This window comes from Saccopteryx bilineata, chromosome 4 (assembly GCF_036850765.1).
Source record: "Saccopteryx bilineata isolate mSacBil1 chromosome 4, mSacBil1_pri_phased_curated, whole genome shotgun sequence".
Taxonomy (NCBI): Eukaryota; Metazoa; Chordata; class Mammalia; order Chiroptera; family Emballonuridae; genus Saccopteryx; species Saccopteryx bilineata.
The window spans coordinates 288,061,477-288,087,481 of NC_089493.1; the positions used below are offsets into that span (position 1 = coordinate 288,061,477).

A 26,005-nucleotide genomic window follows, 5' to 3' on the forward strand; every position below is an offset into this window, starting at 1 on the left:
GCTGGTACCTGGGGTGGGGTATCTGTCCCCAGTGCCAGGCTTCCTAGTGCCTGTACAAGAGGGAGTGTCTGGGGAGGTAAGTGCTTGGAGCAGAAGTCCAACCTGGCTAGGCTGTCTGAGTTGGGTCCCACCCTCCAGCCCAGGACAGCAGGAACTTCAGGAGGGGCAGTATAAAACATAGTTGTCCTCAATCCATGGGCGCATTGATAGGTGAGCACATGTCAAGTGCCTCCTGTGTGCCAGGCCCAAGTTGGGCACTAAATGCTGCAATAAATTAGCCCAACATGGTCTCTGCTCCTTGAGATGATCCCTGCTTCATAACCAGATGAATGCACACTGTCCCATGGGAATTTCGAGTTTGGGCGAGGCCCTTCTGGGCCGGACCACCCCGCCACCCTGAGCAGACTTGGGAGCTGGGCCTCTAAGGCAGAGGCCCCGTCTCAGAGCATGGCCTCCCTATAATCTAATCCCACCCCACCACAGGTGCTCATCCGGAGCGGCCAGCTGCCCATTGTGTCCTTGGAGTGCGTGTCCTGCAAGGCACAGGGGGTGTACGCAGTGAGCCGCAGCTCCTATGTGTACTTGGAGGGCCGCTGTGACAGCTGCAGTGGGGGCTCCAAGCGAGGGGTGAGCTGGGGGCCTGGGGTCAGAGCAGGGTTGGTATAGGGTCTGGGCTTAGGTGGGGAGGTGCCCAAGCCCTGGAGGTGACAGCAGTACCAGTCCCACACCTGAGTGCCCATCTGTGCCCCACAGCTCTGGGCTGCTCGCACCTTTAGCAACAAGACGCTGGTGCTGGACGAGACCACCACGTCCACGGGCAGCACCGGCATGCGGCTGGTGGTACGGCGTGGTGTGCTGCAAGACGGTGAGGGCTACACATTCACGCTCACAGTGCTGGGCCACTCTGGCGAGGAGGAGGGCTGCGCCTCCATCCGCCTCTCCCCCAACCGCCCTCCGCTGGGGGGCTCCTGCCAGCTCTTCCCACTGGACTCGGTGCACGCCCTCACCACCAAGGTGCACTTCAAGTGTGAGGGTGAGTGCGGCCACGTGTGGGAGGCAGAAGGCCACGATGATGCCCACGGAGGGGCCTGCATGGGGAGGCTGGGGTGACGGTTGTGGCCCGCAGGTTGGCACGATGCTGAGGACGCGGGCGCCCCACTGGTGTACGCTCTGCTGCTGCAGCGCTGTCGCCAGGGACACTGTGAGGAATTCTGCGTCTACAAGGGCAGTCTCTCCACCTACGGGGCTGTACTGCCACCTGGCTTCACTCCCCACTTTGAGGTGGGCCTGGCCGTGGTGGTGCAGGACCAGCTGGGCGCTGCTGTGGTCGCCCTCAACAGGTGAGCAGGGCTCGTTGGGGCGGTGCCTGTGGTGTGGGCGGGGATTGTTCCCTGTTCACTCATGGTCTCTGTGCGCAGGTCTCTGGCCATCACCCTGCCAGAGCCCCCAGGTGATGCCCTGGGTGGCCCCCCGGACCTCACTGTGTGGCTGCACAGCCTCACGGAGAGCATGCTGCCCAAACTGCTGAGACAGGCCGACCCCCAGCATGTCATCGAGTACTCCCTGGCCCTCATCACTGTGCTCAACGAGGTCAGTTCCGGGGGAGTCTGCCCTCAGAGGTGGGTGCTGGCCCAGAGCAGTACTTCTGACTATCCTTGCGTTCTTGCAAAGAGCTTGTCCCCTGGCTCCCAAAAGGCAAAATTCCTCACCTCCTTGAAATGACTTGTGCGCTCAGTAGACCCCTCTGTGATCTTTTCCCAGTGCCCGATTGCCCCTGCCGTGCCTCTCCCTGTGCCCCAGACCCTCAGCAGGATCTGGCAAAGCCCCCTTTTGCCCTGGAAGGAACAGGGTTTGTGTCACGTTATGCAGCACCTGAGATGGCCTGTGCTGTGTCCATCTGCATTGCTGGTGGAGCTGCTGTTGCCCACTGATGGCTACCTTGTGCCCACCACCCACAGTATGAGCAGTCCCTGGCCATGGCGACAGAACTGGACTCTAGGTGGCAGCTGCAAGCCCAGATACGCAAGAACATCACAGAGACCTTGGTCTCCCTGAGGGTTAACACCGTGGATGACATCCAGCAGATTGCGGCAGTGCTGGCCCAGTGCATGGTAGGATGGGACCCAGGCTCTTTGGCAGCCCTGGGCCCCTCTGCCCTGAGAGTCAGGCCGGCCATGAGCCCTTCCTAAGGGGAGCCCAGCGTGAGCCACAGGTGTCCCTAGGATGGCCCCGCAGGGGGGCCCAGGGCGTAAGGCACAGCTCAGGTATGGGGAGGCTGACATGAAGTGGCTGTCTCGTGCCTATTCCCTCCAACCTGTGATCACACTTGACATGTCTCTACAGCTCTGAGAGGCTGCCCACAACCTTACCCAGGAACTAGGGACTGCTGGGCTGGGCACAGTCTTGGTGAGGGTGGGGGGTGCTGTACCCAAGATGGCAGGGGATTGCTACAGAGGCCTCAGCGGAGAAAGGATCACAGAGCCTTCTGGGACGGGGTTGCCCTATCTGCCACGTGGCATCTGTGGCTGTCTGTGTGTGGCTAGGGCAGCAGGGCCATGTTACCTTAGAGTGCTTGTAGGTCGGGAGGAGACCCAGAAGGTCCCTCAGCCAGGAGGCACGAGGGGGAACCTATGGTTGGGTGGTTTAGCGAGACCCGTTGGAGGCAGGGAGGCCGTGGTCATGAAGATCACCCCAGAATCACAACAAATGTGATAGAGCTAAGCTGGGCCAAGGTGCAGAAGGGGGAGTTACCAGGCTGGAGTGAGCTGGACACCGGCCAGGGCTTCCTGCAGGTGTCCAGCAGGGAGCCCGTGTGCCGCTCGTGCCTGAAGAAGACACTGCACAAGCTGGAGGCCATGATGCGCATCCTGCAGGCTGAGACCACCGCAGGGATCGGAACACCTACCGCCATTGCCGACAGCATCCTCAACATCACAGGTGCGGCCTGGGGCTGGGGGCGCATTGTGCTCCCCCGACCTTCTCCCATCTTTCCATCCCCCACCTCTTCTCCATCTCTCTCCCCTAACCCCTCCCCCCATGCTTCCCCCTTTCCGCAGGCGACCTCATCCACCTGGCCAGCTCCGACGTCCAGGACCTGCAGCCCTCAGAGCCCGGAGCTGAGCCACCTTCACTGATGGTAGCATCCAGGGCCTATAACCTGTCGTCGGCCCTCATGTGCATCCTCATGCGCTCCCGGGTGCTGAACGAGGAGCCCCTGACCCTGGCGGGGGAGGAGATCGTGGCACAGGGCAAGCGCTCAGACCCGCTGAGCCTGCTGTGCCAGGGCAACACCTCCGGCCCCGGCTGCCACTTCTCGATCCCTGCCGCCTTCAGCGGGGCCCTGTCCAACCTCAGCGACGTGGTGCAGCTCATCTTCCTGGTCGACTCCAACCCCTTTCCCTTCGGCTACATAAACAACTACACTGTCTCCACCAAGGTGGCATCTATGGCCTTTCAGACACAGGCTGGCACCCAGATCCCCATTGGGCACCTGGCCTCGGAGCGCGCCATCACCGTGAAGGTGCCCAACAGCTCTGACCAGGCTGCCCGTGGCCACCGCCTCCCTGTTGATTTGGCCATCGTCCCACCCCGGGCCTCGGTCAGTGCTGTGGTCGCCCCTGACCACAGCAAACCCGAGGCAGGGCTGCACCTACAGCTCACCTACACTGTGCTGAACGGTGGGTGCTGTGACCTGGGCGCTGGGCTCTGGGGAAACGGGGGGAGCAGGCATTGTCTCATGCATGATGGTGCCTCCAGCCCCTGCAACAGGGAGGGCTCGAGGGCTTCCAGGGGTGTCCCCCGGGGGAGCAGTCCTCTGACCCTGCACGTGCCGCCTCCAGAGCACTACGTGTCCGAGGAGCCTGAGCCCTACCTGGCTGTCTACCTGCACTCGGCACCCTGGCCCAACGAGCACAACTGCTCAGCCAGCAGGAAGATCAGTCTGGAGGCGTTGGCGGGCGAGGACCACAGGCTCTACACCTTTTTCTTCGCCCCTGGGTGAGACCCTGGGAGTGGCTTGCATGCTGGGTCACTGGGTCTGACCAATCCAGGACTTGTTGACATGGGTGGGGCTGGTCTCTGAGGACCAGCTGGACACGATCAGATCCGTATGTGCCCAGGCCACGAGGGCTTGCCGTGGGAGCAGGTATGCAGCAGAGTGGTTGGGGCGTGGCCAGGCCTGGCCATGCATGGTGAGCGTGGCTTCAGCTGAGAACAGTGCCCTGGCTCGGGACCAGGGGCTGGGCAGGGTGTGGCTGTGACACTCCCCCCTGCTTCTCCCAGGACCAGAGACCCAGGCAGGCGTTTCTACCTGAACCTGACCAGCCACTTCCGCTGGTCTGCTCTGGAAGTGTCTGTGGGCCTGTACTCGTCCCTGTGCCAGTACTTCGACGAGGAGGAGATGATGTGGCGGACAGAGGGGCTCGTGCCCCTGGAGGAGACTTCGCCCAGCCAGGCAGTCTGCCTCACCCGCCACCTCACTGCCTTTGGAGCCAGCCTCTTCGTGCCCCCCAGCCACGTGCACTTCATCTTCCCTGTGAGTGGCGCCATGTTTCTGAGCAGTGTGGAGGCCCCAGCTTCATCCTGAGACAGTGAGGCAAGGGCCGTGCTTCCTGGGCCTGATGGCTCTGTCTCCCCAGGAGCCAGCCTTGGACATGAACTACATCGTCCTGCTGACATGTGCCATGTGCCTGGTGACCTACGCGGTAATGGCTGTGATCCTGCGTAAGCTGGACCAGCTCGACATTAGCCGGGTCCGCGTCATCCCTTTCTGCGGAAAGAGGGGTCGCTTCAAGTACGAGATCCTGGTCAAGACTGGCTGGGGCCGAGGCTCAGGTGAGGGCAGGGGCCCCCTCAGCTGGGCTCCCAGGCCACTCTCCTTTGCTGTCCGGCCACCTTCCCTAGTGGCGATCGTCATAATAGATGCCATACAACAAAACTCACTTTACCAAATACCATGTAAAGTAGTAGCTCGTTAATCCTTGCAGTGACCTGTGGACAGGGTGTCACCCTTCCTGAGGATGGGGAAAGTTCCTTTGTGAAGCAGGTGTTGTCAGCCCAGATGGTCTTGCTTCATACGGTCACGTGGGCCCGACTAGTGTGTGCAGGCTCTGAGAGGGAGCGCAGTGATGACTGGGGGAAATAATAACTCACTGTAAAAACAACAATTATTTCCAAGACATCAAAAACTATTGGTTATAAACATAGTTCAGTGTACTTAAGACATTAGACACACTGGGAATTAAAGTGTTTTATTTCTTTGTGAGAAACTCAAGAGTAGTTTGAACAGTGTTCTCTTGTGTAATTCCTGATATAGAGTGGCTGTATTTTCTGTGCCTTGGCTTAGTGCCGTATTTCAACATTTCTTGTTTGCACTCCGTGTTGTGAAATATCTCAGAGAGCTCATGCAGCGTTTTCGCTGGCATCAGTTGCTCTGTGACATCTTTATCCATTTTGTTACTGCCGTTGTCCTTATTTCTGCTGGGAGGTTTGTCACTGATGGCCTCTTGGCAGTGTCAGCACTCCCATGACTGCTTCTTCAGTAGTCCATTTATTTTTGATTCAGATTTTATGTCCAGCGTTACCATTTTTTATTTCTTTGCTGTGCTTTCATCTGCTGGCCAGTCCCCTCTTCCGATGACCCATTCTTGTAAAACATCAAATGGTTTGTCTTTGGGAGACAAGGAGGCAGCACCACTATACACTTGGTGGCCTGTGGGAGCTGAAGCCCCAAGTGACCCATCCTCAGCAGGCTTTGGGAGAAGTGAAGTGATCGATCACTGACCACGCTGTGCATCCCTTATTTATTTATTTATTTATTTATTTATTTATTATTTATTTATTTTTCTGAAGCTAGAAACAGGGAGAGACAGTCAGACAGACTCCCGCATGCGCCCGACCGGGATCCACCCTGCACACCCACCATGGGGTGATGCTCTGCCCACCAGGGGGCGATGCTCTGCCCATCCTGGGCGTCGCCATGTTGCGACCAGAGCCACTCTAGCGCCTGAGGCAGAGGCCACAGAGCCATCCCCAGCGCCCGGGCCATCTTTGCTCCAATGGAGCCTTGGCTGCGGGAGGGCAAGAGAGAGACAGAGAGGAAAGCATGGCGGAGGGGTGCAGAAGCTAATGGGCACTTCTTCTGTGTGCCCTGGCCGGGAATCGAACCCGGGTCCTCCGCACGCTAGGCCGACGCTCTACCGCTGAGCCAACCGGCCAGGGCCGCATCCCTTATTTACATAGCAGTCTGAGGAGCTAGCAGCCAAGTTTATATTTTATACAGTTACAGATGGCATGCCATCATAACTGACAAATGAACCATGTGGTTGGGGGCTGTGTTCCTTTAACGAATTCAGGTAACTGAGGTCTGTGTTTGTAAGAGCTGAGCAGAGTGAGGGCTGCCTGTGCTTGCATGAAGACAGGGCAAAAAATATTGCTGGGGTTGCATGTTTGGTGGGCAGCAAACCCAGAGTCCTGCTGCCTCTCCGTCTGCGCCCCAGGTACCACGGCACACGTGGGCATCATGCTGTACGGAGCGGACAGCCGGAGCGGCCACCGGCACCTGGATGGGGACAGAGCCTTCCACCGCAACAGCCTGGACATCTTCCAGATCGCCACCCCACACAGTCTGGGCAGCGTGTGGAAGATCCGAGTGTGGCACGACAATAAAGGTCTGGGAGGGCACCTGCTGCTGCCCCTCTGTCCGCCTGTCTGGCACCCTGCAGCCCTGACCCACCTCCCGACCCCCCTGCAGGGCTCAGCCCCGCCTGGTTCCTGCAGCACATTATCGTCAGGGACCTGCAGACGGCCCGCAGCACTTTCTTCCTGGTCAACGACTGGCTGTCTGTGGAGACCGAGGCTAATGGGGGCCTGGTGGAGAAGGAGGTGTTAGCAGCAAGTAAGGTCCCGCCTCCTTTCCACTCCTGTAGGCTGGAGGAGGTGTCAGTAACTCTGGCCTCCTGAAGCTGGTCCTGTGCCCTTTCTTTAGGTGACATGGCCCTTCGGCGGTTCCAGCGCCTCCTGGTGTCCGAGCTCCAGCGTGGCTTTTTTGACAAGCATATCTGGCTCTCCATATGGGACCGGCCACCTAGAAGCCGCTTCACTCGGGTCCAGCGGGCCACCTGCTGTGTTCTCCTCATCTGCCTTTTCCTGGGTGCCAATGCCGTGTGGTATGGAGTCGTGGGAGACACTGCCTACAGGTGAGTGCCTGTCGGGATTCCTATGCCCAACCCCTCTTGTTCCCCCTCGCAGCCTAACACAGCCAAGTTTCCTCTCCTGCCACATAGCATGGTGCCTGTGTCCAGTCTGATCCCGCTCAGTGTGGACACGATCGCTGTTGGCCTGGTGTCCAGTGTGGTTGTCTACCCCATCTACCTCGTTATACTGTTCCTCTTCCGGATGTCCCGGAGCAAGGTGGGCTGGGGACCTCAGAGCTCCGGGGGTGGGGCCATTGCCTCTGCAAAGGGCTGTGATGTCCAGCATGAGAGCTAGAGAGGGACAATCAGCAAGGCCTTTAGCTAGAGAAGTACAGATTGTTGAAATCGTGAGTGAATGAGGGGCTGTCACAACCTACGGCACAGAAATGAACAGGACTGATCAGGGAGTCCCGTGAACTACTGCAGACTAGCCCATTAGATAACTTAGAAGAAATGAACAAGTTCCTGGACAGAAAAACTGCCAAAACTGACCAGAGGAGAAACAGGAAAATCTGAGCAGAACTGTAGCAAGTAAGAGTAAATTGGTGATTTAATACCTCCCACGAAGAAAAGCACAGATGGCCTCACTGGTGATTATGCCAAACAGAGGAGAATCAACAGTCCTTCCTAGACTCACACACATGCAGGAGGAGGGGGCGCTCCCCTCATACCACAACCAGACAGGGACGTCGCAAGAAGAGGGAGCCACAGACCACTGTCCCTTAGGAACACGCAGGCAGAAACCCTCACAAGAGAGCAGCAGATCAAATCCAGCAACTCATAGGACAGGACTGCACGTGTAACGGAGAGGGATGTACCCGGGAAGCCAGTACAGTGAGAGTAAGGAGCTGTGTGCAACTGTTTATATTTAAATTAATTAAAATTAAATAAAATCAGCACCTCAGTTCCTCAGTTGCACCAGTCACATTTGAAGTGCTCCATCGGCAACATGTGGCTAGTGGCTACTGTGACAGATAATGCAGATAGAGAATGTGTGCATCTTTCTAGAACATTCTCTGGGGAAATGCTAGTCTAGACTGTCTGTGCAGGAGTGTGTATGCCTCCCTGGGACAGCAGCCAGAGCTACCTCCTGTTGACCACCTGCTTCTCCCTGCAGGTGGCCGGGGCCCCAAATTCCACCCCCACAGGGCAGCAGGTCCTGGACACGGACAGCTACCTGGACTCCTCTGTGCTGGACAGCTCCTTCCTCACCTTCCCCGGGCTCCGTGCTGAGGTGGGGGCTCCGGAGGGGCCCTGGCTGGGTCGGGTGGGTCCCACGGCCTCTGGACAGCCCAGAGTCTGAGGCTCTGTCTGTGCTTCTCAGCAGGCCTGTGCTGGACAAATGAAAAATGACTTATTTCTGGATGATTCCAAAAGGTGAGGGTCCCTAGAGAAAAACGTAAGCCTTGGTGTTGGTCAGCTGCACGTGTGCCACGTTATGGGTGTCTGGCCTGCATGTGCTGTGTTGTGTGTTCGTGTGTTCTCACCGTGTTCTTGGCCCTGCGTGATGTTGCACAGAAGCCCCATGTTATGGGTGTCTGGGCTGCATGTGCTGTGTCATGTGTTCATGTGTTCTCACCGTGTTCTTGGCCCTGTGTGATGTTGCACAGAAGCCCCACGCATCCGTGTGTGGCTGGATGTGCAGACGTGTTCCCTCGGGATAACCTTGCTGACCTGTGTCATATGTAGCCTGGTGTGCTGGCCGTCCAGCGAAGGCACGCTCAGTTGGCCAGACCTGCTAAGTGACCCATCCATCATGGGCAGCACCCTGCAGCGGCTGGCACGGGGTCGGATGGGCCACATTCTGGGCCCAGAGGAGGACAGTCTCTCCCTGGTCAGCCCCTCCTCACCTGCTAAATACTTCTCAGCTTCAGGTAAGCAGGGGTAGGGAGGTATCTAAGTTCTCCCCGGAGGGTTCCAAGGCTCAGGGTGGGAGGAGCCTGCTCTCCCTGAAACATTCTGTGTTCTCCAGATGAAGACCTGATCCGCCAGGTCCTCACGGAAGGACTCAGCAGCCTGGCCCCCACCCAGGACACTCAAGTGGAAACAGACCTGTTCACTGGCCTGTGAGTGCCCTGCTCCTGGGGAGGGGGAGGCGTGTGTGGGGGACCCAAGCCAAGAAGCCCTGCTTCCTGCCTAGGGCTGGCCTCCTATTGTCCAGCCCCGTGTCCCCAGTGCAGACTGAGGTGACATTATGGGACCTCTGAACCCCTCATCTGTTAAAAACTTCATGGGGTTGGCCATGCCCAGCAAACATTCCCTTTGGTGTAGCAGGAGCAAGGGACATTTGAGGAACAGAAAGGGTGGCTGTGATGAGGAATCATGACAGGTTTTTCTTATTTTAGTGAGAAAGAGAGGGACAGACAGACAGGAAGGGAGAGAGATGAGAAACATCAGTTCTTTGTTGTGACACCTTAGTAGCTTTCTTACATGTGCCTTGATCGGGAGGCTCCAGCCGAGCCAGTGACCCCTTGCTCAAGCCAGCGACCTTTGGGTTCAAGCCAGTGACCACGTACTCAAGTGAGATGAGCCCACACTCAAGCCGGTGACCTTGGGGTTTCAAACCTGGGTCCTCTGCATCCCAGGCTGATGATCTATCCACTGTGTCACCGCCTAGTCAGGCCATGACAGGTTTTTAAATATCCTATTTTTAAGAATTTCTCAATTTTTTGGCTGGTTTCCAATTTAGTATCAAGATTCATTAGGAATTACCTTATACTTCTATTATATATATTTAATATTCACATTTCTTTTATTTTTATAATGTATTCTTTTACTTTTTGTGTGTGACAGAGACAGAGGGAGGGACAGATAGGGACAGACAGATGGGAAGGGGAAGAGATGAGAAGCATCAATCAATTCTTCATTGTGGCTCCTTAGTTGTTCATTGATTGCTCTCCTACATGTGCCCTGACTGGGGGGCTACAGCAGACAGAGTGATCCCTTGCTCAAGCCAGTGACCTTGGGCTCAAACTGGTGAGCCTTGTTCAAACCGAATAAGCCTGTGCTCAAACCGGCCACCTTGGGGTTTCAAATGTAGGTCCTCCACGTCCCAGTCTGACGCTCTATCCACTGCGCCACCACCTGGTCAGGCAATATTCACATTTCTATACTGTTGTTTTTTTTTGTTTTGGTTTTTTTTTTTTGGTGAGGAGGGGAGATACAGAGGCAGGCTCCCACATGCGCCCCAACCGGGATCCATCTGGCAACCCTTCTATGGCCGATGCTTGAGTATTGTGCTATTTTTAGCACCTGAGGTGGTGCTCAGACCAACTGTGCTATCCTGAGTGCCTGGGACCACACTTGAACCAATTGAGCCACTGGCTACAGGAGGAGAAGAAAGAAGGGGGAGAGAAAATGAGGGAGAAGCAGATGGTTGCTTCTCCTGTGTGTCCTGACCAGAAATTGAGCCTGGGATGTCCATATGCCAGGCTGACCCTCTATCCACTGAGCCACCAGCCAGGGCCACCATTCTGTTTTTAATCTTTTTATTTGAGAGAGAGGAAGTGGGAGAGAGAAACATTGAGTTGTTGTTCCACTTATTTATGCATTTATTCATTGATGCTCGTATGTGCCCTGACCAGGGATCAAACCCATAACCTCAGCATGTTGGGATGATGCTCTAACCAACTGAGCTATCTGGCCAGGGCTCCATTCCTTTTAACTTTTCTCATTTTTAAGCAACTAAAAATTACTGAAATACACAAGCTATCTCAAAGCATAGAGAAAGAGGGATAGTTTCTCTGATCTTTTTTTTTTTTTTTTTTTGAGAGAGCCAGAGAGGCAAGAACAGTATGTGCCCTGACCAGGGATCGAATCAGCAACCTCTGTGCTGCAGTACGATCCAGTCATTTTATGAAGACAGATAACCATAATATGATGACATTTTTATGAAGAAATTGCCAGTTGATTAAAAGCTCTAACACAGGGAGGTCCTGAGATAGTAATTATAAGCTGATCATCCCAGATATCTCCAGCCCACACCCTTCCGGATTCTGGTTCAGACATTGCTTGTCTACTGACAGCATCTCTGGGTATTTCGTGTGCAGTGCAGACTTAACAGCCTACACAGCACTTGATCTCTGCATTGAGACATTGCCATCCCCCAGCCAGAAACCCTGTATTCATTCTTGACTCCTTTTTGCATCCTTTCTCATGCAAGCCTTCTTTCCATCTGCCCTTGCATCTTCCAACCAAGCATCATCTTCCGCCTGGACCATCCCAGGACCCCCGTAGTGAAGTCCTGCTCCTCCATCTGTACCAGAGAGAACTGCTCCCTAAAGCAGGCCCTGTCATGGTGCTCCTGGGGCACTGGCTGGCTATGGCTGTCTGGTGGGCTGCACCAAAATTCAGGGCTTAAAACAGCTCAGCTAGCAGGCATCTTGGTAAGGGCTGGTGGTGGGAGGCTTCAGCTCCTCCCTTTTGGATCTCACCACTGAGCTGCTCAAGAATCCTCATGTGGCAGCCAGTGTCCCTCAAGTGGGTGGTCTGAGAGCAAGGCAGAAGCCAGTTTCCTTGCCCAACCAAGTGGTGGCACAGTGGATAGAGCATTGACCTGGGACATGAAGGACCCAGGTTCGAAACCGCGAGGTCACCGGCTTGAAGGTGGGATCATAGACATGATCCCATGGTAGCTGGCTTGAAGCCCAAGGTTGCTGGCTTGAGCAAGGGTCACTGGCACAGCTGGAGCCCCCTAGTCAAGGCACATGTGAGAAGCAATCAATGAACAACTAAAGGGACTCAACTATGAGTTGATGCTTCTCATCTCTCTCTCCCTTTCTTTCTGTCTAAAAAGCAGCAGCAGCAGCCAGTTTCTTTGATGGCCCAATCCCATTAGTCAGCTACTGTCATTCCACAATGTCTTCTTGGTTTCTCCATGGGCGGGAATTATGCAGGGGTGTGATGCCAGGGCGGGAAGTGTCATTGGGACATCTTGGAGGTGAACCCCCCAGGACTGGGTTTACTGCTGAACATGCTCCACCAGCCATCCCAGTCTGGCCCCACGCCTCCCCGAGTTCTCTCCTGCCACCTTCCCTCTGTCACCCACTTCCCTTTGGCTTCAGCATCCCTTGCTTTCCTGCCTCCATCTTTTGTATCTGCTACTCCCTCTGCCTAGGCTGCTCCTCCCAGAGACAAGAGCCTCATGGTCTACTTCCTTCAGGTCTTCACTCAAAGCTGCCTAATCAGAACCTTCCTTCCTGCCTTACGCAAATGTAGTAAGGTACAGTAACATGGACCATGCATGTGCACACACAGACATAGGCTTCTGTCTCCTCCCCTGCTCCGTGTACATTAAGCAATGTTCATGCTTACTGTCTGCTTCCCCTACTAGTATGTGTACATTATAAGTGCATGCACTTTGTTCTTTTTACTCAGTGCCTAGAACAGTGCCTGGCATTTGGTAGGGGGTCAGCGTACTTGTTGAATGACTGAAGGAATCAGTGAATGTGGTCCAATAATAGGCATAGTCTTTGCTGTTATGCATCTTGGAGTCTAGTGTAAAATTCTATGTATTGTCTGCTGTATCCACTATATGACCTGATAAAACATGTTTATACCCACATGTAAAATAGAAACGTGCACATACAGAAAAGGCACTAGAAGTAACTATTAACACTACTGGCCCTTACATCATGGAAATGCTGGTATTAAGTATCTGTGCTCGCTTGCTCTCTCTCTCTCTCTCTCTTTTAAATTCAAACGTTTAATGAACTGTGTAGGGCTGGGCTGGTGTAAATTTACCACATGTTGACACCAAAGCTGGGCCTTTGGTGCTGGCTGGACTTGCTGCACTTGGGTTGGGCACAAATATTTTTCTTGGCCAAGATTCATTACAGAACTGTGAAAAACAGTTTTCTCCCTGTGGCCCAAACAGTGGCCTCTGAGCCTTCTCTTGCTGCCTTTCACTAAGAGGCAACTCTCAGAAGCTGTCCTCATTTGCCATCTTTATGGGTCTGTTCCTCTTCCAGCGTAGTAGTAGCCTCTGTCTGGATGCACTCATCTTTTTACATGGGCTCTACAGTGTGGCACACTTGTTTGAGTTGTTTCCAAATGGCTGATCTTTGCCATTTTCTGGGTAAACTCTTGGAGCTTTCCCTTCTGAATGATTTTGTGGTGATTATAAAGCTGATATATTAAAAAAAAACAAAAAAAAACTGATATAGCTTCTCTGTTAGGTCTGAAACCTTGATCTGGAGGCTGTCCCTGAAGGCAGTCTTGAATGCATGGTCCTTCTGACTGCTCTTGTTGACATTTTCTTTCTTTCTTTCTTTTTGACAGAGACAGAGAGAGGGACAGATAGGAACAGATAGACAGGAAGGGAGAGAGATTAGAAGCATCAATTCTTCATTGTGGCTCCTTAATCTCCTTAATTGTTCAGTGACTGCTTTCTCATTTGTGCCTTGACCAGGCTATAGCAGAGCAAGTGACCCCTTACTCAAGACAGCAACCTTGGGCTTCAAGTCAGTGACCTTTGGAATCAAGCCCATGACTATGGGGTCATGTCTATGATCCCACGCTCAAGCCAGCAACCCCGCACTCAAGCTGGTGAGCCCATGCTCAAGCCGGATGAGTCTGCACTCAAACTGGCGACCTCAGGGTTTCAAACCTGGGTCCTCTGCGTCCCTGTTCGACACTGTTAACCACTGCGCCACTGCCTAGTCAGGCTCTTGTTGATGTTTTCAATCAGTTCCTGGGCCCTATCTTCAGGATCTCAATGCTCTAGTACAGAGAGGAAAAGTTGGCCTGACCAGGCGGTGGCACAGTGGGTAGAGTGTTGACCTGGGATGCTGAGAAACAGGTTCAAAAAAACCCTGAGGTTGCTGGCTTGAGCACAGGCTTACCAGCTTTAGCACGGGATTATCAACATGATCCTGGGGTTGATGGCTTGAGCAAGGGGTCACTGGCTCAGGTCAAGCCCCCTGGTCAAGGCACATATGAGAAGCAATCAGTGAACAACGAAAGTGACACAACTATGAATTGATGCTTCTCTCTCCACTCTCTCATCCTTCCTGTCTGTCTCTGCCTTTCTCTCTCTCAAAAAAAGCGTAGGGTCCTGACCTCCCTTCCAGCATCATCAGCTGGCCATTGGGACTGGAGTGGCAATAGAAGGGTTAGAAACCCTGCAGCTGCCCCGCCCGGGTTCCTCTTCTCAGCTCTCCTTGCCCTGCTGTTGCTCCTTTCCCCCCCGGCTGTGGCTTCTGGGCCTTGCACTTTGTGTGGGGCATGTCCACTTTCTGTCACTCCACCATGTCTTTTCTGTGTTCTATTTATTATTATCCTACATTCTTCAATACTCTGTGCTACTTTTATAATCAGAAAAGTCAACTTTAAAGGTGTTTTTCATTGCTGTCCTCTCCGTGATTGCCTACCTCCATAGACAATATTGCCTGTAGATGATTCTCTAAGAAATGTAGAAACCAGAAACATTGGGTGGCTCAGTGGCAGGTGCACGCTGAGATTTGGAAGTCCGTTCTCTTCTATTCCATAATCAGAGCACAGCTGGGCAGAAATCCCCCCAAGTTGCACTGTGAGAGACATGGTGTCTGGGTCCTATGGAGTGCTATGTACTGGTGGAATTTGAAAGACAAATGCACATGTCCTTGTCCAAAAGTTAGCGTTAGGTTACAAAGGAGCGCCAGCACCAGGTCCTCCGTGCACCGTGGGCAGAGGGGAACCCGGGTCCTCCGTGCGCCGTGTGCAGAGGGGAACCTGGGTCCTCCGTGTACCGTGTGCAGAGGGGAACCCGGGTCCTCCGTGCGCCGTGTGCAGAGGGGAACCCGGGTCCTCCGTGTACCGTGTGCAGAGGGGAACCCGGGTCCTCCGTGCGCCATGGGCAGAGGGGAACCCGGTCCTCCGTGTACCGTGTGCAGAGGGGAACCCGGGTCCTCCGTGCGCCGTGGGCAGAGGGGAACCCGGGTCCTCCGTGCGCCGTGGGCAGAGGGGAACCCGGGTCCTCCGTGCGCCGTGGGCAGAGGGGAAACTGAAGGGAGGCCGAGGGGCGGGGGTGCTCCCTGAGGGTCATGGTCATTTGCCAGCCAGAAGAGCAGGCGATGGGACAGGAGAGGGGTGAAGAGGTTACAGAGATAGGGGCAGGGGCAGTGGAGTGAGCAAGAAGCGAGGGGGAGAGACAGGCTGCCAGGACTTTCTACCCTGGGGGTGGGGGCAAGGCCCAAGCTGCTCGGGGAACTGCCCCGCAGATGACGTGGGCAGTGTGTGTGCTGACTGGAATGCCTGCCGCTCCCCTTCCCTGTGCCTCAGGTCCAGTGCCCCTGGGGAGAGGACTGAGATGCTGCTGCTGCAGAGGCTGGGGGCGCGGGGGCTGCCCAGCCCAGGCCTGACTTGGGAGCAGCCCCAGTCGGCCCAGCTCTCCAGGACAGGTGAGCTCAGGTGTCCCCCAGCACGCCCTTGCCTGCTGCTCCCTTCGGCCCCCAGTCACCGGTCTGTCTCTGCCTCCCCAGGGCTGGTGGAAGGCCTGCGGAAACAACTGCTGCCGGCCTGGTGTGCACCCCTGGCCCATGGGCTCAGCCTCCTACTGGTGGCTGTGGCTGTGGCAGTGTCAGGGTGGGTCGGAGCCAGCTTCCGCCCCGGTGTGAGTGTCATGTGGCTCCTCTCAAGCAGCTCCAGCTTCCTGGCATCATTCCTTGGCTGGGAGCCGCTCAAGGTGAGTGGGAGGGAAGGGGGCCAGGCTGCCAGCCTCTGGCACTCCTGGGCCCCTCTGATGCCACCCCTGGCCTAGGTCCTGCTGGAAGCCCTGTACTTCTCCCTGGTGGCCAAGCGGCTGCACCCTGACGAGGATGACACCCTGGTGGAGAGCCCGGCTGTGACGCCTGTCAGTGAGCGTGTGCCCCGGGTGCGGCCCCCCCACGGCTTCGCACTCTTTCTGGCCAAGGAAGAAGCCCGAAAAGTCAAGAGGCTGCACAGGATGCTGAGGGTGAGCCAGGCTGCGTGCCCAGCACCTCTCTACCCTGTTGGCCAGTGCAGCCTCTTCCTAGAGGTCCTGCCCTTCTCAAAAACCTCACATGCACCACTCCCTCTCTGAAGAAGGCCCCAGGGCTCTGCAGCCTGGGCCCAGCTCCCTCCCATCACCCGACTCCTGCTGCCGCTCATCTTTACCCCTTCCTGTGCCCAGCTCCAGAGCCTGCTTCTGCCAGGCCTGGCAGGGCCCTAGATATGGCTTCCTTGGCCTTTCGTGGACCGTGTGTCTGCCCCCAGGTGGCACGCTGGCAGAGTATCTGCTGTCCTTTCTCAGTGCCAGACACCCTGGCCATGGGCAGTTTGTCCAGAAGCTTTGCCCTGTTTTGATGGGCAGGCGGCTGGGATTGACTGACAGCAGGGTTGTCCCTGCCTCCCAGAGCCTCCTGGTGTATATGCTCTTCCTGTTGGTGACACTGCTGGCCAACTATGGAGACGCCTCATGCCATAGCCATGCCTACCGCCTACAAAGTGCCATCAGGCAGGAGTTAGATAGCCGGGCCTTCCTCGCTATTACCCGGTACGGACCCCCTGTATGCATGTACACATCTATCTCCTGGGTCAGGGTGGTGCTGATGCCAGCCAGCGTCCACCTTGATCCTGCCCTGGATCCAACTCAGCCCTCGGGACATTGGGGAGGGTCTGGATGGGTAGAAACCAGAGATACTGCTAAACATCCTATGGCACACAGGACAGCCCATAACAGTGATCTGTCCCTGGACGTCAATAGGCCAAGACTGAGGAACCAGGTTGTGCCTCGTCCCCTCTGGCAGCACTGGCAGCCTCCTGTGGGCTGGGTGGGGTGGCAGTAGTTGTGCTTCCCGGGCCTCTCGGAGCCCTGGCACACAGGGAGCTGAAGTGTGGAGCATGTGACTGTGTCTGGTGGTAACAGGTCTGATGAGTTCTGGCCCTGGATGTCCCACGTGCTGCTACCCTATGTCCATGGGAACCAGTCCAGCCCAGAGCTGGGGCCCCCACGGTTGCGGCAGGTGCGGCTGAAGGAAGGTGAGCTGGGGGTCGCTCTGGCACTTGGCCCTGCTCTTTCCCAAGGAGAAGCCTTTGGCAGGGTTCCGGTTTGACTGCATAGCTGTGTGATCTTTACCCTCTCCCTGCCTCATTTTCCCTGTTGGTCAGTGAGACCAGGTCGTCTACCTTCAGAATTGCTGGGTGGGACTCGGGGAGATCATGTGGACATGTTTACCAGGCAGCTGGTAGACAGTGAACTCCGCTGGTTTGGTCATACTCAATCCCCAGCCCTCTGATTTCAGCACTCTGCCCAGACCGGCCTGCCTCAGGGGTGCACACGTGCTCGGCAGCTTCAGGTGGCTTCAGCACCAGCGACTATGGCATTGGCTGGGGGAATGCTGCTCACAATGGCTCTGAGATGTGGACCTACTCTGCGCCAGACTTGCTGGGGTGAGCACAGGAGGGGCCGGGCCTTCTCCAGAGGAGCCTCCTTCTCCCGGCCAGCATGGGCCCTATTTGCTGCAGGGTTGGGCGGGGTCTAACGCTGCCCCTCACTCTTAGGGTCTGGTACTGGGGCTACTGCACTGTGTACGACAGTGGGGGCTACGTGCAGGAGCTGGGGCTGAGCCTGGAGGAGAGCCGCGCACAGCTGGGTTTCCTGCAGCTGCACAACTGGATCGACAACAGGTAGGCAGCCATCCTGCCCGTCCGCTGGGCCCTGGGTGGTTCCCCTCTTCCCTGATCCCAGTTTACCCCACCCCCAGTGCTGCTCCATATCAGTCCTGGAAGTGACCTCCACTTCCTCCCTGGTCCACGCACCCCCTGACACCAGAGACCCTGCCTCCAAGGTTCCTGGGGCAGCAGTTCCTGCCCTCTTACCCCTCCCACATCCCGTTCCTCATTCCTGCCCTCCGCGCAGGAGCCGCGCGGTATTTGTAGAACTCACACGCTACAGTCCGGCCGTGGGGCTGCACGCTGCCGTCACACTGCGCCTGGAGTTCCCTGCAGCTGGACATGCTGTGGCAGCTCTCAGCATTCGCCCATTTGCGCTGTGGCGCCTGAGCGCTGGCCTTTCATTGCCGCTGCTCACCACGGTAGGTCCCTGCCGCCTGGCCCACACCCTCACGTCCCTTGCCCGCCCCACCCCCCACTCAGGTCCTGACCCCACCCTGTCTCTGTCCCTGCAGGTGAGCCTCCTTCTGTTCGCACTGTACTTCTCAGTAGCCGAGGTGCGTGCCTGGTGCCGAGAGGGACGTGGGCGCATGGCACGACCTCAGGCATGGGCGCGGTGGCTGCTGGTGGTGCTGACCGCCGCCGCAGCACTTGTGCGCCTTGCCCAGCTGGGCGCCGCAGACCGACAGTGGACGCGCTTCATGCGCCGCCGCCCACGCCGCTTCACGAGCTTCGAGCAGGTGGCGCAGCTGAGCTCCGTGGCCCGCGGCCTGGCCGCCTCGCTGCTTTTTCTGCTCTTGGTCAAGGTGAGAGCTGACCTAGCGGGCTGGGCCCAGGTCTGGGTGGGCTGGGCCAGAGCTGGTCAGCTGACACCCCTCACTCACAGGCCGCCCAGCAGCTGCGCTTTGTGCGCCAGTGGTCGGTTTTTGGCAAGACGCTGTGCCGGGCCCTGCCCGAGCTCCTGGGGGCGGCGTTAGGCCTGGTGGCACTCGCAGTGGCCTATGCTCAGCTGGCTGTTCTGGTAGGTGATGGTGGGGCTCTAGGGGGAGGCTTAGCCTGGGGCGCACCCCTCTCACTCTCACCACCTTTTCTTTAGCTGGTATCCTCCTGCGTGGACTCACTTATGAGTGCGGCCCAGGCCCTCTTGGTGCTCTGCCCCAGGGCTGGTTGGCCCGCCCTGTGCCCCGAGTCCTGGCGCCTGTCCCCCATGCTGTGCACCGGGCTCTGGGCCCTGCGGCTCTGGGGTGCACTGAGGCTCGGGGCCATCCTTCTCCGGTGGCGGTATCACACTCTGCGTGGGGAGCTCTACCGTCCAGCCTGGGAGCCACAGGACTATGAGATGGTGGAATTGTTACTACGCAGACTGCGCCTCTGGATGGGCTTCAGCAAGGTCAAGGAGGTGGGTACGGCCCAGTGGGGGGGAGAGGGATGCACCGTGGGCTCACTTGAGCCCAGGGTGCAGGTGGACTGACCACGCCCCTGTGCCGCCCCCAGTTCCGCCACAAAGTCCGCTTTGAAGGGATGGAACCGCTGCCCTCCCGCTCATCCAGGGGCTCCAAGTCGTCCCCAGACATGCCCCCACCTACTGGGGACTCCGATGCCTCCCGCCTGTCCACTTCCTCTAGCCAGCTCGATGGGCTGAATGTGGGCCTGGGCAAGCCAGGGCCACGCGGGGAACCTGAGCCCTCCCGCCTCCAAGCTGTGTTCGAGGCTCTGCTTGCCCAGTTTGACCGACTCAACCAGGCTACAGAGGATGTCTACCAACTGGAGCAGAGACTGCAGAGCCTTCATGGCCGCAGGACCAGCCAGCCCCCAACCTCGCCTTCCTCCCCAGGCCTGCAGCCAGTCCTGCCCAGCCACCTTGCCCGGGCAAGTCGAGGCATGGGCTTGGCTACAGGCCCTAGCAGGGCTACTCTACGGGCCAAAAACAAGGTCCACCCCAGCAGCACTTAGCCCCAGGGGACCTGTGGTGGGCCTGTGGCTTCACTCTGGTCCCTTGGGCTGGAAAACAACACTCAGTATTACCTTCTGCCACCCTCAAGGTCGTGGGCCAGGCAGAGCAGCTGCATGCAGGTCCCCCAGAGAGCAGGCGGCACCTGTCCGAGTCTCTCTGGGGGCTTCAGCACTTTAAAGAGGCCAAGTGGCCAACCAGGACCCAGGGTCCCCTCCCCAGCTCCCTGTGGGAGGACACAGCAGTATTGGACCAGGTGCCCAGCCTCTAAGACACTAATTTATTTCCTGAGTCCTCAGGTACAGCGGGCTGTGCCCGGCCCCACTTCCTGGGCAGACTTTCCCCCTTGCTAAGGATCCAGGCTGCGGGGAGGGAACTTGCACCCCTTGTTATCCTCCCTCTAAATTATTACCTCTCCCGTCCCCGCTGAGTGCACTCACTTCCAGCCGTCTGTGTGTCTATTGTCAGTAATTTATATGGGGTTTAAAATGTATATATTTTTGTACGTCGCTGTTTTTCACTAGGGCCAAGGGGCCTGTTGCCTGCTTTGAGGAGGGAGCTGAGACTGCAGAGCTGGCCTCCTTCCCTAGACACCTGCCCATATGGCCAGGACCAAGGAAGCAACAGCTGCAGTCTCAGTCTGGCCTCGGGCCGGTACTGGGACAGGACATTGGTTGGAGGGCACAGCTACTCCCTAGGCAGTTCTTGTCACCACCACTGCCTTGTTCTGCTCTGCCCAAAGCCAGGTAGCGAAAGGCAGGGCCCAGGCCTGCTGGTGTCAGGTGTGAGGAAGGAACAAGACTAGTGTGTGGCAAAGGACCCCAGGGTGGGCAGGTGGGAAGACCCTTCCCTGGGGCTGGCTCCTAGGGCTGGGGACGGTGAGTGTGAGAACAGTCGGGTGAGGCTTTCCTGAACACCTGACAGGCCAACCCCCTTAGCGCTTCTGTGGGCGTGGCCAAAGCTTCAGCCTTGATCCTGCTCCTACTTACCCCAACAGACGGAGTCAAATAAATGAGTTGGCTGACTGCTACCTGTGTCTGTGTCTACGCACTGAGGGCCAGTGGGCAGAGTGACAGACCTAGGCTTCATGGTTTTATTCATTTGCACAAATAAATACTGCCCAGTGCCTCATGGGGGGAGGGGCAGGAAGGGTCTAGCAGCACAGCCACTTGGACCACAGCCACGAGCAGCCCTGGGCCCAGCATCTTGGCTCTAACAGGACAGGCGCGGCCCCAGTCCTGGCCTCACACGAATTCAGTGAAGTCGTCCACAGAGGAGATGAGGCGTTTCCGCTGGCCAGTCTCGTAAGTGGGCACGGGCTCAGCAGGGGCCTGCGCTGGGGCTTTGGCATGGCCTGGGGGGTGCACCTGCATCAGGGGCAGGCTGGGGTTCGGGTAAGGAGCTTCCTCACGGATCTGCAGAGAGAGAGGGAGAGGGCCTTGGCAGCAAGCCCAGCAGGGCAGTACATGTTCTCTCTGACGTGGACCTGGGGACCCACCCTCACTAGCCAGCACTCTGGGGGGGGCCACTGCATGTAGGTGCCCATGACCCGTCCTCCCTACCCGGTGGCGGAGCCGCTTGATGTGGCGGAGCCTGGCGATCCACTTGGAGGGGTAGATGTCAGTGGGGTTGGAGCGGCTGTGGTGCACCTGTGAGGCCATCTGGGTGGGGTGGGCAGCAGAGTGAGTTCTCTATGGGGGGCACCTAGGGCCCATCCTACCTGCCCAGAGTGCTGCCTCTGCTCACATTTGCATGCAGGGCCATCTGGCGGGCCACAAAAGGCAGGTTGCGATCAGACACAATCTTGGCCACGCTGGTGTCCACAAGGCCCTCCATATCTGGGGAAAACACAGTGCTCATATGGGGCTCAGGGCCCCAAGGGCCTCCCCACCATGCCCCAGGCCTTACCTTTCCTGCACTGCAGTGACACCAGGTTGCACTCATAGTCCAGAGGGGTGATAATCACATGGACAAAGTTGAACTGGCCCTGCCCAGACAAAAGCAGGGTAACCCCAATGCCAAAGGCCACTTTCTGCCACTTCCCTATGAAGACAGCAGCTCGTGGCATTAGACACTCAGTAACTCCACAATCATGCGTGATAACTTGTTTTTGCACACTTCCTCCTGGCAAGCCTGGGGGCAGGGGCTGCCATCCTATTTCCCTCAACTGCTTTACATTCTAGCATGCAACTTCTCCACGCCTGGCTCCTAGCATATGAACTGGCCAGAGTTTTAAGTTCACAGTCACTCCTCAGTCACAAAGTACTCCCCCAACATACACAACACACTTTTTGGGGCACCTGTCTCTCTGTCATCTGAAAGCACGTCTAGTAGCTCCCCAGGTTCCCAGCCCCTGACTCACGCCTTCTACACATGGAGCTCCAAGCGCCTCCCCAGCCTGCACACCTGGGTCTCGGCACGCCGCAGACCCTTGCTGCTTCCCCAGCTCTGAGCAGAGAGCGAGCTGGCCTCCCACAGGCACTCCAGCCCTGCCTGCACTGGAGGTTGTGCCCAGCAGCCTGTGGGCGGGGGTCTCTGTTCAGTAACCTCCAAGGCTTCCCACTGCATTTAGAATAAATCTGAATCCTCTGAGCATCAGCACCTCAGACACTTGGGCTGTACTGGGCTCCCCACCCCACTGAGCCTTGCAGCTGTCCCACGTCCCCACCCTGTGAGAAGTTTCCAGGACTGATCCCACCTCCTCCCCTTGGGACCTCAAGCCTAAGTGCCCTTGTCTAGAAAAAGGGGGGTGGGAATACCAGGGCCTATCTCCACCCCCCCACCCCCCGCTCTGCAATGACAGGAGGAGGTGCCAGGGGAGAAGATCACAGCATTACGAAAACACTGCGCACCTAACTACACGCCACGCAACCTTCTAAGCACAAATGCATTCAGTTCTTCCACACAAACCACAGCAGCAAACTCCATGAAGAAACTGACAGGGCTGTCATCTTCTACTGAGGACACAGGCTCAGAGGGGGGACACTAAAGCAGGTCAGTACTCCTGCTTGTCACCATACTGACTCCAGTGGCAGTCACTGCCTCTACTCAGTATCCACTAACGGACACTTCCTCAGACGTGGCCTCCAGCCAGGGTGCCCCGCGGCCCAGATCCATGCCCATCCATCCTGAAGGCCCCTCACTCACTTTGATGGTACCCAGCTTGAAGTCCTCGCCAGAGTCATTGTAGACAATGGATACGAAGTCGTTGCCTAGGTGGCGCTTCTTGTCACAGCGGTGCTTGTCCATGTCCTTGGTGGGCATCAGAGTGGCGATGTGGAAGACAGCTGTGAGGCAGAATGAGGCCGAGCTAATGGGCCTGGCACGGCCCAGGCAGGATGCTGGCCAAGGGGCCTAGCCCTCTGTGCCTCCCCAGGAGCAGAGGCTCAGCACCTGCAGGAGCCTTGTCTCTGGTGCCCGGCCAGCAGCACTTGGCTCCTCTCCCTGAGGGCAGAGCTTCAGGAAGCAGACTGCCAGCCCAGCTGTGGCCTCAGTGCTCAGGCTGGTGACCTCGAGCCCTTGGACACCTCCACTGCTCCCGAGGACGGGCCAATGAGAACGGGGTTGGGGAGGATACATGCCATGGGAAGGTCCGAACCTTGCATGATGTCATCATGCCAGCAGTAGGTGAACTGGCCGTCCTCGCCACACACATCCAGGCCGCCCAGGTACACCTTATCTGGCTGGCAGTCCTTGAGCTCAATGAGCTTGCCCAGGCCCGTCAAGAACTCTGTGTACCTGTAGGAGCCATGCTCATTGGACAGGATGGCAAGTTCACTGTTGCTCTGTAGGAAGAGAAGCATGGTGGCCCCTCTCCCAAGCTGCCCGCCATCCATACCCTGCCTGTTCCTGAGCATGGCTCCCAAGGGCCCTGAGGGCTTGTTGCTGGGGACCAGGTGGTGGTGGCATGACTGGTGTGACTTGGTAAAGAACCCAACTTCTGTCATCAACTTGGACTCAGTACAAGGTCACTTCCATTTCCAGCAGGTGCTCAGGTGACATCCTTGTCCTCCCCTTTCTCCCATAATTAGTCTGCCATCAAATTTGCCAATTCAATCTTTAACCAACGCTCAGAACCCTCTCATTCCTCAACACCCCACTGACTCACTCCCCAGACCTGCTCTTCTTCCATCTGACTGTCATCGCCCCATTTCCACTGGTTCTCCACAGGCAGCCAGAGGGGCTTTGGAGACTTCGGTTGAGTCAGAGCAAACCCTTGGATCAAAACCATCTAAAGCCCTCCAGCCTCCCCAGGAACAAAATGCAGCCTGAGAGCTACCCATGAGGATGTTGCTGATTGCCCCCCCCCCACTGCTTCCCCATCCCCAACCCCACATCCATGCCCTGCCCAGTGCTCACTCAATGCTAGCCCTCGATTACATGAGGTGTGCCCCTACCCAGGGCCTTTGCACAGGCGGTTCCTGCACAAGATGCTCCCACACACATCTGCACACATACTCACTTCCCTCACATCTCTGTTCAGTGTCACCTCCCTTGGATCACTGATGTGAACAGCACCCTGCTCACACCTCCAGTCTCCTGCACCACGCCACCTTCCCCTCCAAAGTCCTTAGCATTCTCTGGTGTACTGTGTGCTCACACACTGGTCTGTCATTCTCACCCGTGTCCTGGTACCAGAGCAGTGCCTGGCACAGAGTCAATAACCGCTTCATACTCTAGCAGCTTATACAGTGACTCCCACCTCCCACCCCAGGCAGCAAGGTCGCCCAGCTCTGCCCTGGCATGTAGGCCGGCCCCTGCCATCCCAGCAGCTTTACCTGGCCTTCTCCCACGTACAGGACGGCAATCTTGTGCGTGTCGTATGACGGGATCTGGTCAAGGAGCTGCACTGACCGCTCAAAGGACTATAGCCACAGAACCCTGCCTGAGTCCAGGGCAGTGGCTATCCCATGCCACCAGCCCTGCCCAGGGAGGGCTCCCCCCACCCAGGTAGGTTACCACAGGTTGCCCCAGGGAGCCGAGGCTGTCGCCCTCTGCAAGCCGGGGCTCTAACCACCACTACACAGAACTGGCCGTCCCACAGGCCTGCCTGCAGGCTTCAGAGGACCCCTGAAGGGGAGAAAAGGCATGCACACCTCATTAGGCAAAAGGATGGGCTTGTTGGACTCGTCACCAAAGAAAGGCGAATGGTAGAGCTGCAGGAACACAAAGCTGCAGAGGGAGAGGTGATGAGCACTAAGCTGAACATTGTGGGTCTCGGATCAGGTCACGGCCAGTGCAGTGACAGTGTACACACGGGGCAACAAGGGCTGTACCCCACCGCTGAAGGACTGCCCTCCTGTGGCTCTGACAAGCCCCAGGACAGAGGACGTGCAGACTCATCCCCATGCCCTTCCTGCCCAGGACCACTTAGATGCCACGCTCCCATGGGGAATGTCCAGGACTTCCAGCTCAGGGAGCGGCTCACCTGGGGTTGATTCCTGGCACCTTCTCGGCATTGGAGGCTCCAGCTCTGCTCTTAAAGGAGTCCCTCTCCACCCTCTTGCCCCTGCGTGATGGGGCCGAATCAGAGATGGTGTAGCCTCGGGGCCGCAGGCCACTGGGGGAGCGGGGGGAGCTGGAAGGCAGGGGACCCTCAGCCAGGGCAGGGCCCCGGCTTGCTTCACTGGTGGCTGACCAGGCAGCGCTGTCCCCATCTAGGATCCCTGACTGTGACCGGGCCTTGGCCTCAGGGCTCAGCCGGCCAACGTCAGCCTTGTTCCCAGGGTCCCCAAGGATGTCCTGCAGGGTCTGCAGTTCAGGTGAGGAGCTGGACTTGCTCAGGGGCTGTGAGGGCTGGAAAGAGAGGTCCACAGAGGGCCGGGCTGCCTCGGAGGAGACGGCCCGCTCGATGGGGATGCCCCCAGCAGACAGATCCTCTGCGCAGAACGACTTCTCCTCCTGGCTAGAGGTTGAAGATGACTGGAAAGAACATATCCCAAGAGAACTTTCACCACTTAGCCCACTTGGGGTTTACCTAGAGGCAATGAGGCTCTACATGTCCTCTCAGCCCACGGCCACAGAGCCACCCACCACCAAACTGATGGTCCCAACGCCCCCACCCCCAAGGACAGCACTGCTGTACCCCGTGCTGAGCAGAGGAGCCAAGAATCCCACAAACCAAAGGATGCCACCCGTAAGGAGCTATCCCTGGATGGGGCTCAGAAGAGACTGGGGAGAACAGCGAGCCGTTTCTCAGATGAGGAAGAGGGGGTAGAAGACTCGCCTGAGTTCAGAGCCATGAAGCCCG

At 57.2% G+C, this 26,005-nt stretch overlaps 2 protein-coding genes across 12 annotated transcripts in view; one reads left to right on the forward strand and one right to left on the reverse strand.

Annotated features, from left to right (window-relative positions):
• Nucleotides 1–20,785, forward strand: part of PKD1 (polycystin 1, transient receptor potential channel interacting) — a 53,093-nt gene extending 32,308 nt beyond the window's left edge. For 2 of the 4 annotated variants that reach the window (XM_066275250.1, XM_066275252.1), the window contains exons 17-46: nt 484–627; nt 754–1,033; nt 1,127–1,340; nt 1,419–1,590; nt 1,959–2,111; nt 2,793–2,937; nt 3,057–3,677; nt 3,840–3,996; nt 4,282–4,534; nt 4,638–4,833; nt 6,498–6,668; nt 6,752–6,895; nt 6,986–7,196; nt 7,284–7,410; nt 8,311–8,427; nt 8,518–8,570; nt 8,883–9,067; nt 9,166–9,259; nt 15,453–15,571; nt 15,653–15,855; nt 15,931–16,125; nt 16,547–16,686; nt 17,059–17,171; nt 17,435–17,582; nt 17,694–17,819; nt 18,052–18,226; nt 18,320–18,610; nt 18,691–18,825; nt 18,901–19,203; nt 19,299–20,785. In XM_066275250.1, the coding sequence (XP_066131347.1) occupies nt 484–627; nt 754–1,033; nt 1,127–1,340; nt 1,419–1,590; nt 1,959–2,111; nt 2,793–2,937; nt 3,057–3,677; nt 3,840–3,996; nt 4,282–4,534; nt 4,638–4,833; nt 6,498–6,668; nt 6,752–6,895; nt 6,986–7,196; nt 7,284–7,410; nt 8,311–8,427; nt 8,518–8,570; nt 8,883–9,067; nt 9,166–9,259; nt 15,453–15,571; nt 15,653–15,855; nt 15,931–16,125; nt 16,547–16,686; nt 17,059–17,171; nt 17,435–17,582; nt 17,694–17,819; nt 18,052–18,226; nt 18,320–18,610; nt 18,691–18,825; nt 18,901–19,203; nt 19,299–19,757 (5,844 nt within the window). In that variant the 3' untranslated portion in view covers nt 19,758–20,785. Of the gene's footprint in view, nt 1–483; nt 628–753; nt 1,034–1,126; nt 1,341–1,418; nt 1,591–1,958; nt 2,112–2,792; nt 2,938–3,056; nt 3,678–3,839; nt 3,997–4,281; nt 4,535–4,637; nt 4,834–6,497; nt 6,669–6,751; nt 6,896–6,985; nt 7,197–7,283; nt 7,411–8,310; nt 8,428–8,517; nt 8,571–8,882; nt 9,068–9,165; nt 9,260–12,309; nt 12,415–15,452; nt 15,572–15,652; nt 15,856–15,930; nt 16,126–16,546; nt 16,687–17,058; nt 17,172–17,434; nt 17,583–17,693; nt 17,820–18,051; nt 18,227–18,319; nt 18,611–18,690; nt 18,826–18,900; nt 19,204–19,298 lie in introns of those variants that run through there. The other 2 variants (XM_066275251.1, XM_066275253.1) reach the window with 2 other exon arrangements.
• The window catches only part of TSC2 (TSC complex subunit 2), a 42,053-nt gene continuing 36,815 nt past the window's right edge, over nt 20,768–26,005 (reverse strand). For all 8 annotated transcript variants that reach the window (XM_066275261.1, XM_066275258.1, XM_066275260.1 and 5 more), the window contains 9 exons: nt 25,184–25,677; nt 24,852–24,927; nt 24,534–24,620; nt 23,354–23,540; nt 22,903–23,042; nt 21,664–21,742; nt 21,502–21,593; nt 21,318–21,416; nt 20,768–21,170 (listed from right to left, as the gene is read on the reverse strand). In XM_066275261.1, coding sequence (XP_066131358.1) covers nt 21,000–21,170; nt 21,318–21,416; nt 21,502–21,593; nt 21,664–21,742; nt 22,903–23,042; nt 23,354–23,540; nt 24,534–24,620; nt 24,852–24,927; nt 25,184–25,677 — 1,425 coding nt within the window. In that variant the 3' untranslated portion in view covers nt 20,768–20,999. The remainder of the gene's footprint in view (nt 21,171–21,317; nt 21,417–21,501; nt 21,594–21,663; nt 21,743–22,902; nt 23,043–23,353; nt 23,541–24,533; nt 24,621–24,851; nt 24,928–25,183; nt 25,678–26,005) is intronic.